Source organism: Cavia porcellus, unplaced genomic scaffold (assembly GCF_034190915.1).
Source record: "Cavia porcellus strain 051 isolate PalLab524CR breed Dunkin Hartley unplaced genomic scaffold, mCavPor4.1 scaffold_26, whole genome shotgun sequence".
Lineage (NCBI taxonomy): Eukaryota > Metazoa > Chordata > Mammalia > Rodentia > Caviidae > Cavia > Cavia porcellus.
In genome coordinates this window covers 19,200,275-19,213,121 of record NW_026947509.1, presented here as the reverse complement: position 1 = coordinate 19,213,121, position 12,847 = coordinate 19,200,275, and the positions used below count along the sequence as shown (strand labels likewise).

The 12,847-nt window shown below is 40.6% G+C and overlaps 1 protein-coding gene across 11 annotated transcripts in view; it reads right to left on the bottom strand.

The window, feature by feature from the left end:
• The window catches only part of Hhat (hedgehog acyltransferase), a 365,298-nt gene that overhangs the window by 193,434 nt on the left and 159,017 nt on the right, over positions 1-12,847 (bottom strand). For all 11 annotated transcript variants that reach the window (XR_010043340.1, XR_010043343.1, XR_010043341.1 and 8 more), the window contains one exon: positions 1,317-1,352. Coding sequence is in view for 2 of the 11 variants with exons in the window: in XM_003474275.5 (XP_003474323.1) it covers positions 1,317-1,352 (36 nt within the window). In the remaining 9 variants the exon portion in view is untranslated. The remainder of the gene's footprint in view (positions 1-1,316; positions 1,353-12,847) is intronic.

The window sequence follows — 12,847 nt, the reverse complement described above, 5'->3', positions numbered from 1 at the left end:
CCTCCTTGTCTTCTCTTCCATTCATTCGCTCCTACTGCAAATACTTCCTGAAGGGTGAGTCTATATACATTTCTGAATTTATTATTAATCACTGATTAAGTCATGCTTCCTGCACTTAGGAAAGTTATAAACTTAGGTCCACCACTACAGAGTTATAGTGCAAAGCCCCAGAGACATAGCCCAAAAACCCTACTATTCCCAGATGTGTAGTAGACAGCTTCCTCTGATCAGCCTTTTATCTCTTTGCTAAAATGTAGTCCCTTTGCTAGGAAAGCATAGTTGTTTACATATCTCCATCTGTGAGTGCAATCCTGGAGAAAACCAAGGACAGCCCCATTCCTTGGACCTGGGATAGGCCAAGGTGATTATTATGTATAGTCCTAGAATAGGCATTGGAATAGAGGACACAGTATGTGTGACCCGTCTTAGAGCACTGCCATATGCAACCCAGCATGGAGGACAAAGATGTTATGAATTATGGACATTCCTTTCAGAGAACACCTTACCAGCAGGGAGGCAGCCATGTACTGTTTTATATAACACCTAGACAAAAATCACAACTGATCTACAGATTTCAGCAGACTATTAGTCAGAATTAATTAGCATTTAGAGTTACATAAGTCACTCTACAAGATACCACCTTTAGTTTACAGTGGTTCCTTTGCAACTATTATTGCTTCCTTCACATATTTTTGACAGACATTTTAATAATCATTTTTACCACTATTATAGTGATACATACATGGTATCAAAAATCAAGAAAAACAGCAATGCTGACTTTAAAAATTACATATATTCTTATAAAACTACTAATATTCTGGTACATTTCCATTTAATTTTTGACTTAATAACTATTTGAAATGAATATGCCCCATAAGCCAACTCTGGTTAAAATCACCAATAAACTTGGATATAAATTGCTACCTATAATCTCTTTCAATTTGTACAAGGCTGTATTTTTGTGACTGTAAAATGAGCAGTAGATTCATTTTAAAAATATTAAAGTCAACAGGGAGAAACTGGTTACATGGGTAGTTTAACATTCAAACATGAGCTGACACTATTCACTTTTCTATTCGTCTTTCCAGCACTTCAATAGTTGGAATTCAGAACTTGGCTAACTATCAGCTGAGACATAAGGCCACTTTAAACATGTTTCCTTGACTGTTTAACCCAAAAACATAGTGTTGGCAGTGTTTTCTTGACAAATATACAGTTATCATTATTTATCAACATATTTAACAAGAATTTATTTTCAATCACAATGTCCAAAGTAGACATGCTATTCAACATTATCTAAAAAAATACTGGCTTACCTGATTAAGAAATTATGTAGTCCAACATCAAAATATCTGTTCAAAGAGACAAAGACATGCAGATCAATACAGCATATCTGTACCAGTGGTGCAATTAACAAAAAATACAAAATTTACACTCAGAGCATAGTGAAGAAATGAATTACTCTGGGATTGTGGTTTTCAAAGGTGACTCCCACATTTTTGGAAATACAAAGGCTCTCCCCCCCGCTCAGACACACTGACTCAGCAGTTCTGAGGAGGAGGCCCAGCAATCACTTGTGGTAAGCCATCTAGGTGATTTTAATGTAAAACCGTAGGCACGTGGGCTCCAGAACCTTTTGCAACTTCTCTCAGGTCAGCTTCCTCACCAAGGAAATGGACCTTCCCATGGGGAGTTCTGAGAATTAATAGATACAATTAATAGATACCTTGAGAGCAAAGGTGTCTCAGCAAGTCTTACAGTAAAGGTCTTAAGTAGATTTTCAGGTAACTTCTACTTTTTCAGTAGAGGAATCTTTTTATAACCCTAGCTCTCTCTGACGTTCACTTACTCAGAAATAAATGAAATTGTGTTATAAAAGTACAGAATCACACTAGTCAAAAGGAGGGGACAGGGTCAGCTATGGTCATTGAGCTCTGCAGTTTCAGTTCTGAGAGATTTCCATGGAGAGCAGTCTGTCCCAAGCTGGGTGTGCCCACTGCCCCATGCCTGAGTCTCCTGTGGACCATGGAAGTTGTTGTATTCCCTACACCAATATCAGGGACTGGCTTAGTCCATATGAATGGCATTAACATGCTCGTTCCCTCCTGATCTGTGTGGACTAAACCCTATTCTCCCTGAGTATGGTTGCAAAATGCAACTGCTGTCCATCGGGCAAATCACTGCTCCCAGCACACACACTTGGCTGTCATGACCCACCCAAATACTGGCTTCCTGGTTGGTAATCTACCTAAAACAGGCCAGGGTTAATCCCGCCCCTGGACATAGGCATTCAGCCCAGAGTGGGGTCCAACTGCTCAGGTCCATCTGTCCCCAGCTTCCATCTCTGTCTTTGCTCTATCCCTGAAGCCATCCAGTATGCCTGGCACTTCGCCCATCTAACATTATAATAGGACTCCTGTGGGGTCTGTTTAAATTATAAGGTTCATTAACTAGACATAACTATCTATTTTAAGATCATGGACTCAGGGTAAGTGAAAACAGAGAAACTCAAAGCCAAAAGGTAAGATATATCATTTGCTACATTATTTACCCAAAACAATTACAAAATTCAGGGAAAGGAGAGCACAATACCTAACTTCCACTTATTCAGAAGGCTTCTGTGCAAAGCTGTTCTCTAAAGGGAGCTCCACTTACAGGGAGAGCAGATTGTTCCCCTTGATCTTTCACTGATCTAGGTAAGATGCTCAGTACTTCCAACAACTGCGCCTGGTGCAGACTTTAAATAGTAGAAATAATCCTTCTTCTCAACCAAAACCAAGCAACTTTGCTCAGCCACATAAGTAAATATCCATGCCACAGATAGCAATTGTAAATTTCCATAGCTATCATGGTGGGGAAGGGGATAGGAATCTATAGATTAAAACCAAAGTTTCAGCTGCCTTGTCTCATCCAGTGCTCATTCAAACTTTTCTATCTACATTAGCCACAGCCAGAAGACAGACTTTCAGGAGCAGACATGGACAGTCTCTAGCTTCAGTACAGTGGCAGGAGATGGGGAAACAGACAGTGAAAGATCAATGGGGAAATCTAATAAAATTATTAGAAATTGCTTTTCCTGTCTAGAATATGCCAAATACTATGCTCTGTACTCACATGTACATGTGATTACCACCGAGGCAGGTACTGTCATTCTCATGTATTCATGAAGGTACTGAATATCCGAAAGGCTAGGTAACTTGCACAGAGCTCACAGCCAGAGTAAGACAAAGCTGGAATCAGCCTAAGCTCTATGGGGCTCACTGTTCCCAAGCACCCTGCTAGATTATACCCTGGTGTGACTGTTCCTTGAGACTGCTACTTGAAAACTTGAAAATGGCTGCTCCTTTTACAAATGGACCTTGCCGTGCACCACCTGCTGCCCCCAGCATCCCTGCTGCTCTGGGTCTCCCACTGAAGGCCTCATTCCCCCAGGGCCATGGGCTCTGCATCAGTCATGGTCTGGAGAGTTCCATAAATCCTCTTGGGTCAGCTCCCTCACTGGGGAGATGGAGAGTCTTTTGACAAGGAATTCAGAGAATTAAAAGATACAATAGAGACACATGGCTTAGCAGAGTAGCTGGTACCCAGGACACACTCAAGAAATGGTCATCTTCTTCTTGCCTATTTTTAAAGCTTGCTTTAATGGAGCCAGGTAGTGGCAGATGCCTGTATGAGAGGCTGAGGCAAGAGGATTGTAACTTCGAGTGCAGCCTGGGCAACTTAGCAACTTTGTAATATTGTCTCAAAATTTAAAAAAAAATTAATATTTACGGATGTAGCTCAGTACATTGGGTTCAATCCCTAGTACTGAGAAAAGAAAAAAAAGTTGTTTTAATGAGAGCCTCATGCCTCATAACTCAGTGAGGAAGCAAGTTACAAAAAAGACACACAGTGCCTTACAATGCAAGAGAGAGACAGACAGACAGAGACAGAGACAGAGACAGACAGAGAGAGAGAGTTCATACTCCAGGGTCTGAGTTGGGCAGCTGGAAAGCTGCAGAGTCAGGAGACACAGGCAAGTGCCTTGGAGCCAGCAGAACAGAGCCAAGAAACAGGAAGGAGAGCAGGACTAGAAGAGCCCAGAGGCAAGCTCACCCTGCCTGCCCATTCCCAGTGAGCATCTCAGCGCCAAAGCCAATGGCAGTACACACACTGCTGGCCATCGCCTTTGCCTGTGAGAGGCTGTGTCCCCTGAACTCAGGTTCAACTCCCCAGACGTGTGACGTAGGGACATGAGACAGGCTACTCTTTTCAGGCATGTGTGCCTGTCTGGTGGCAGAGGGAGCTGCAGGCTGGCTCTGGGCAGGGCCTTAGAGGATGCTTATGACAAGTGAGCTCATCAGGGTGGAGAAAATGTGAAGAGTTGACACTCATGGGAAACTGAAGTGAAACAGCAAGGATCAAAGGTGGAAATTAGCCTCAGAAGATGTAACAGGAGAAATGGACGGAGAGGAAATCCAAGTAACTCACAGGCAAGTGTGTCTTCCACCAGTGCCATATCGCTTCAATGCTGTGGCATTCATTCATGTGCAGTGACTATGGTCTCAGTGCCTTCTACACCCCAGGACTGGCCAGGGACCTGGTGCACAGAGGTGATCACATGACAAGGCCCCCAACTCTCCTGGTGCTCACATGCTGGTTGGAAGTAAGAAATGACAAGCAACTGTAAGGAGGATCTGATAGCAGAGAACATGAGCAGGGTGGCAGGGCACTGGCTGGCCCCAGTGCTCATCTCTGCAGAGGGCATGTTTTCCCATGTGGTCAGAAAGTCACAGCTATGCAGAGAGTAGAGGAAGAATACTGCAGACAGCAGGACATCTGGGGAAAGGAGCCTGGTTGGAAAGTGGGACCCACACTGAGAAGGAATGAATAAGGCAGTTGCAGCTGCCAAAGGAAGGCCAGTGTGACCACGGCATAACGGGAGAAGGAAACGGGACATGCTGAGGTCCCAGAGGCGAGCAGGCACCAGATCTCAAAGGGCTCTGCGGGATGCAATTTGGGTTTTATTTGAACACGGTTAGGAATCACTAGGGGCTTTCAATAGCAGAGTGTTTTGGGGTTTTTTTTATGTGTACCAGGGATCAAACTCACGACCACATGCTTGCAAAGGCAGGTGCTTATGCTGCTGAGCTAAATCCCTAGCTCCTCCTTTTTTTAGAGTGGTATTTTTTTAAAGCGTGTTTAAATCTCATACTTTGGGGAGCAGGTGGACGTGATACGTTTTGGTCTATGGGTTAAGAGGATCACACTAGTAGATGTCCTACAGAATGGATGGTAAAAGGAAACAGGGCAAGGAAGGTACAAAAAAAGCCATTGCTTTTTTGGATAGGAATGCTGTACATAGATCCAGCTATGATTTTATGGCAGAGTCAAAATGTTTATCAGTAGAGCCAAGCAAGTGTGCGAGGAGAGGAGATGTAGAGGAGGGAAGGAAGGAATGGCTTGCAAAGTGGCAAAGTGGCCTGTATCTCTCACCATAGGTCAAGCAACTCAAAGGCTTCCACGTGGTCTTCGGCTTCCCATGGAAGTTCCTTAGCAACACACATTCAGAGAGAGAGAACAAAAACATGCTCTGACAGTTCACCTACTGCGAGGGCTGCATCCACGAGGCTACACCTTTTCTTTCGATAATGAGCAGCAAAATATACATCGCAAAATTTACCACTTTAACCATTTCTAAGTTTCCATATCAATGCTATCAAATACATTGACACTGGGCTGTGGTGTAGCTCAGGAGTAAAGCATGTGCAACGGCTTGGATTTGAACACCAGCAGGTGTGCACGCATACACACACACACACATACTCATGGCATTCTCATTGCTAGGCAGCTGTCTATTTTTTTATTTAAAGAAAAGGAAACAAAAAAAATACATGGAGATAAAAAAAAAGGTACAAATAATACAAAATTACAGAAAAACAAATGGTAAGAAATTGCTGGTTGATAAGTTACATATTGTCATCTTCGAAATAGCTGCTCAGGTTACAGAATTAAAGTATTTAGAATGACATTCAAAAAGTGACACTACAAACCGTTCTGCTCTATGATCAAACAAAAGCTCAGTAATATGGTTATCAGTCCTACACATTTGTTTTACATCTCAAAGAGGGTAAGATTAAACATATCAAAACAGAACAAAACAGTTAAAAAAACAATTTAAAGAAATACAGATTTCAAAGCAAGTCCACTGGAGATCTTCACTGTCTATCTAACTGTCTCCAGTTTCTTACAAATAGTTTTCCCATCTTCACCCACTTTATATACTTATTGCATATTATAGAACTAATCAAATCATTACAGGATGATGAAGGCTTTTTAGGTCTTCAAGATCTAACATTAGGGAAGACAATAATAACCACCATCGCATCTCTCATTCTCTTTGTGATAGCTGTCCCCATCTCTACATATGCTGAAATTGAACTCAAGAAACCAGTCCAATGTCATTCTAATCAGCGAACAATAGTATTGCTAGAATTTATATCATAGTGCTACAAAATTAGCCTCGGGTTTCTTAGCATCTCTTTCTCAGAGTTCATTACATCCTGCATTATATAATCTGTTCCCGTAAATAGTTAAAAAAAAAAACTCATGTGTGAATTTCTACATATATATCTATCCTCTCTGTATTATAGGGAAAACCAAGTTGTAGCAAGACAGCAAAACAATTTCCTAGAAAAACATGCAATGGATAAGACATATAAGACCACAATATAGATGATCTTCTGTAGTTACCATGTTTTCTCTTGTTATTTTCAATAGATTTGTCCACAACACTGGCTTATTATAGTTAAACATAGTATTACCTATTTTTATAAAAACTTAACTTTGAAAGCATTGTAGGATTCGAGGGCTGTTAATAGTTAATACCAGTATGGATATCCTTTACATCTTGTCATCTTCAGAGTAGTTGCCTCTAATTTTAGGATTGATACTAACAAGCATACCAAATTCAAATAAAATCAGCCAAGGCCAAACCATAGTCTTATGATTCAGATTCAATTAAGATCAGTCATAGTAAGACAATGTAAGTAATACAGGATTTCAGTTTAAGGTAATAGGAAAGTAAGGATAGTTACCATGGTATAACCTGCTATTTTTTGGGTCAAGATGTCTGTGCCCTCAAATCTGACATGAGTGGACAGACCATAACAAATTAAATTCAAACTAAATATGGTGATAAGACTAATGTGTCTTTTAAATCCTTATACACCATTAACAATGACCTCTGCCTTTTTTTATAGTGTTTCAGAGCTGTCTATACTAAAGACTATAGCTTACCGTCTCTGCCTCATGTCTGCTACTCCACTTTTCTGCTATAATTTGTCCACCTTACTCCCTCATTCCACTGTCTGCCCCGTTCATTGAGGCCTCTCTGCCACTGTTGCTGGAATCCTGGTATCCCTTCCTCTCTTTCTCTGTAAGGTCCTTCAGCACTCTCTGTAGGGTCGGATTGGTGGCCACGAAGTCCCACAGTTCCTCCTTGTCTTGGAAGCATCTTATTTCTCCATTAATTTTGAGAGAGAGTTTTGACAGGTATATGAGCTTTGGTTGCATATTATTTTCTTTCAGGACTTGGAATATTTCTCCCCACTCCCTTCTTGACTTAAGAGTTTATGTTGATAAGTCTGCTGTTATTTTGATAACTTTCCCATTGTAGGTGATCTGCATCTTTTCTCTGGCTGCTTTTAATATTCTGTTCTTTTGGTGGATTTCTGGAATCTTGATTATTATTATGTCTAGGCATAGTTCTGTTTTGGTTGTAGGTAACTGGTGTTCTGTATGCCTCTTTTATCTGGATATCATTTCTTTTTGCTATACATGGGAAATTTTGCTTTAATATATCTGTGAATATTCTTTGTATTTCATTTTTGGTTGCTCCTGCTTCCTCACTCACATTCTTTATTCTTAAGTTATGTATCTTTTTGTCATCTTCTAGTTTTTGAATTGTTTCTTTCTGGTTCCTTGTTATTTTTAAGAGGCTTTTTCTTTCACGATCATATGCCATAAATCTCTCTTCAAGTTTCAGAAGGCTGTCTTTAGTTTCTGTCAAGGCATTTTGCCAGTGTTCAATGGAGTTTTTAGTTTCCAGGTAATCGCTTTGGATCTGTTTCATGTATTCTAAGTTATGTTTAAATTCTTCTTCAGAATTTTCTCTTTCTTTTCTGATTTCCTCAGTTCTTCCATCTGTGTTCTCTTGGGCGGGGCTTGTCATTTCTTTAATTAATCTCTTTATATCTTGCCTCACTTGGATCAGGAGTACAGCTTTAAATTCATCTATGAGGTCATGAAGGTATTTTTTAATTTCGGCTGATGCTGTGTCGAGTATTGGATGGTTACTGTGCTTGTTCTCTTCAGTGTTTACTTCTCCTGGGCTTATTTTCTCATGTTGGGCAGCTGGAGATTTTTTTTTATTTTTATCTCTTGTCATGTTTCTGGTTTCTTTCAGACTGGAGTGTCCTGGGGGTCCCTGGCCCTCTCTGTATTGCTTAGGGCCTTTCAGAAGCATGCTGGCTTGAGTTTTTGCTGTCCTCCCCAATTTGCTGTTATCTGGGGTAGGCTGGGATGCAGGGGCGGTACAGGCTAGCCTCCAGCCTCTGTGCCAGTCAATCCGTAAATTAGACTGTATTTTCTGGATGTCACTGAGTTGTGACTATTTTGTATCTGCTTATTGGGCCCCAAGCAGAGGCTTGGTTTAGCCCCAGTAGCTCCTGCCAGTTCTCCCTGTACCAGAAGCAGCTGACTAATGTCACTATGGCACAGGTTTCTGCCCAAATCCCAGCTGTTCTCTTCCAGACCTCTCTCTGTGACAGGAGCACCAGGAGAACAGGTCTGCCCAAATCCCAGATGTCTACCACTAGTTCTCTGTATGACACTGAAGCCAGCACGGCGTCAGACTCTGCCCAATTTCAAGATGTCTTCCACCAGACCTCCCTACAGGGGGTCTCGGTGATGTCACCGAGCTGTAGGTTCTGCCCAACTCTAAGATGTCTGCCGCCAGACTCTCTGTGTTATTGATGTCCCCGTGGTGGCGGGCACTGCCCAGTTCCAAGATGTTCTCTGGCCAACCCCAGCAGCTGCGGGGTCCCCAGTACCCCAGTACACCAGGGTTCGGTGCAGGTCCTCCTCTTGGGTCTACTGCATACCACACCACTTGCCCTCCCTGCGCTCTCAGCACAGCGTGGAATGGACAGAAAACTGCACAGCGTTCGGCTTTGGAGCTCCAGGTCCTTTCACAATCTCCTCTGGTGCAGCGGGGCAGTCCAGGCTGCTTCTCGGGGTCCCAGGTCTCAGTTTCCAGCAGTCACCAAAAGCCAACACAGCTTTTCCTGTTGGGTCCATGGGTCAGTTCGCTGATTTAAAGGTGCAGGATTTGCAGCCTCCCATTATCAGCCTTCACAGTCTCAGCACGACTTTAAATCCTCCAGCTGCACTGTCTTGGTTAATAAGAATCGTTATCCATTCGTCTGGCCCTCTCCATGTTGTCATATTCTAGCTTCTAATATGATTTCTCCAGAGAGACTCTCCTCCCGATCCCCTAGCAAGCCGCCATTTTCTCAGGGCCCGCAGCTGTCTTAATTACTTTTTATTCCTTGTTGAGACAAAATAATCTGATATCCAAAGTTAAGGAAGGAAAGGTTTAGTTCTTACAGGCTGGGGTTTCAGTCCATACCCAGCTGGCTCCAAGGCAAAGGAGCATGGTGGGGCTGCCCATTCATGGTCAGCTGCAAACAACAAGGCTCAAATCAACACCTTCTTCCCGCTGATACACTGTATCCTATCTCCACTTCTGGGTGGGTGAAAACATTCACACCACCAGTCTGAGCACTAGACAATGAATCAATCACAAACTCTAGATTTGGTCAAGTCCATGATTGCATGAGGCTTGGGGCAGGGCCACAGGAACAAACCACAACAGCAGCTGTCTCCACCCCTGTTCTACTTTTAGAACTCTTCTTCTCAACGTAAACTTTGAAACCACTAAACATTAGCCCACTAAACATAAGTCCACCTCCCATCCCTTTCCTTCCTTGGCAACCATTATTCTCTTACTTTCTGTCAATAAATTTGACAATTCTTGGTACCTTCTATAACTAGAACAGTATAGTATTTGTCTTTTTGTGTCTGGATGGCTATAGGTTTTTTAGAAACCTAATTTACAGTAATACTATCACTTTCTTTAGACCTACCCATAGCCTCAAGGGAGTAATGTGATTGCAGATTCATCTCTTTCCATTGAGGTGGTGGCCAACCAACCAAGCCCTCCTCTTTCTCTCCTCCATCTGTAACACACTGTCCAGCTCCTGGAGACTTAACTTTAGCACTTTATATATTGAGTATTTAAAAACTAAACATATTCAAAATCAACTTCACCTTATAAAATATGACAATCTTTGAAAGGTCACATTTGTTTTCCTTGTTTTGCTAATGACCAGAGAATTTCCCATTCTTAGAGCATGTATGAAAGGTTTTCATTGCATGGTACATTTTGAGGCTCTGAAATATTTCCCAGTGAAAATTTTATGTAGCCACCTAAAGTATGAAGGTCCCAAATCACTAAGAACTAATATTCTAGCTCTGGAGTGGGTCAAAAAGCAGGGTCTTCAGAAAATAATCTCTAAAGATCAGAGCCTTCACAGTGAATAAAGTATAATGCAAGCAAGTTATATTTCTGCTTCCCCTCTTCCTTCAATCATGGAAAAAATGGGAGGCTCTCTACAAGAAAGTAAAGCTTGCAATTTTTCACCATGTGAACCCAGCACATACAGCAAAGAGAGAGGAAAGTGTTACGGACTGTATGCATCATACACATGGTACTTAATATATGCCAGGCATACTTCTAAGCTACACATGTGCACAATTAACCCCCACAAGCACACTACAAGATAAGTGCTGTTATCTCTTTTTTGCACAAAAAGAAACAGAGACACAGAAAAGTTCAGTAACTGTCTCACTGTCCCACAGTTATGAATAAAGCCAGCATCTGAACCCAAAAAGAAACCATTAGCCAGAATATGCCCCCCGCAAAATGGGACCCTCTTCATCCACACAGGCAACTTAAACACAGCAGATGTTGAGAGCATGGAAGAGACCAGGTATTTGGCCTTTTGCTTCCAGGGGTATCAGTGACACAATTTTGAGGATTTCTCTGTGGACAGGCTGTCTGGGTCAAATCCTGCCTTTCACTGAGAATAATAAAGTACTAAGCGGTTAGGCTGCCCAGCAGCCTTTTCTAAACATAAAAGTACATATTTTTAAAAAATATTTTCCCATGAAAAAAAGGTGGTTTGATATTAGGAAATCCATTAATATCATCATCATCATCATCATCATCATCATCATCATCATCATCGAACTACTGAGAAAAATCTCTTGATCTTTACTGTAAATTCAGAAAAGGCATTCACCAAGACCTAACATCCAGTCATGTTAACTCTCAAAATTTTAATAATTGGTGGATTCATACATAGCATAATAAAATATATATGCACTTCAGATCCCAAGCCAGCACATTAAAGAAAGAAAAGACATCAGAGGCTTTGTACTAAAGTCAGGAACAAGGATACACATGGTCTGTACTACTACTGAACTCACTGACAGATGTGCGCACCTAGCAACTGAAAAAGAGTGAGTTATGGAACCAAATGAATGATAAAGGAACTACTTGCATATATGACTTTTATATGAAAACTCAAAAGAATCATGGAAAACTGGCCAACAAGGAAATTTTAATAACAATGGGTTAAATTTCAAAATATGAATTAACATCAATGTTTAAATTAAAACCAGTAAGATGACCTTATTTTACAATAGAAAAAGGAATAGTGAAATATTTAAATAAGACCAAAAAAAGTATCCAAACTTAAAAAGAATTTTTTTTTTTTTAGAAAACCTCTAAAGGGTCCCATTTGAACCAGTTATTGCACTTCCGGGCATATTCCCAGAAGAACTGAAAACATCATACCACAGTGATATATGTGCACCCATGTTTATAGCAGCACAATTTGTAATAGCCAGATCTTGGAAACAACCTAAGTGCCCATCAACTGAGGAATGGATAAAAAAGATGTGGCATTTTTATACAATGGAGTACTGCTCAGCTATAAAGAATGATCACATTGAGATATTTATAAATAAATGGATGCAACTTGAGATCATACTCATAAGCGAAATAATGAAACTCACATATGTAAACACTGTATAGTCTCCCTAGTATAAGAAATGGTAAGAGTACATATGATACAAAAAACTCAATAAATACAGTGAAAGGATAAGAATCTCCTTAGAGAGGAAAAAATAATATCTCAGGGAAAATGAGGAAAAATAAAAAGGAAGGGAAAAGAAAAAATATCTAAAATTATATAAACACACTTAGGATAACTAAGATGAGTGTACTACAAATGCTATAAGTTCTTGGAACAAAATAGTTAACATTCATAAGGCTTGAACAATTATGCATATTATTGTATGATGATCTGAGGAACTCTTGATCATTATGTAAAATAACAACCCTAGTTATGCTCATACCACTTTGTTTTGAAAGCCTATACTGTCAGTGTTCTGGGCTCTTTGTTATTGTTGTTTATATGTCTTTTTCATTTCGTGTTTTTCTAGGAATTTGTTTTTGTTTTTTCTTGCTTTGTTTTGTTTTTCCCTCTAATACAGACAGGATAGGTATACATGTAAAGATTCATGCATGCATAGAACTTCTAAAAAGTTTATGAAAATCGATTATATAATGCACGATGAAATGAATAGCTACTTTGAAGAAAAAGAATCACTAAGGTACACCAGTGCTGATTATGTAGCATCATGATGTGAAATCCAGCAATACTATTATTCTTTGTTC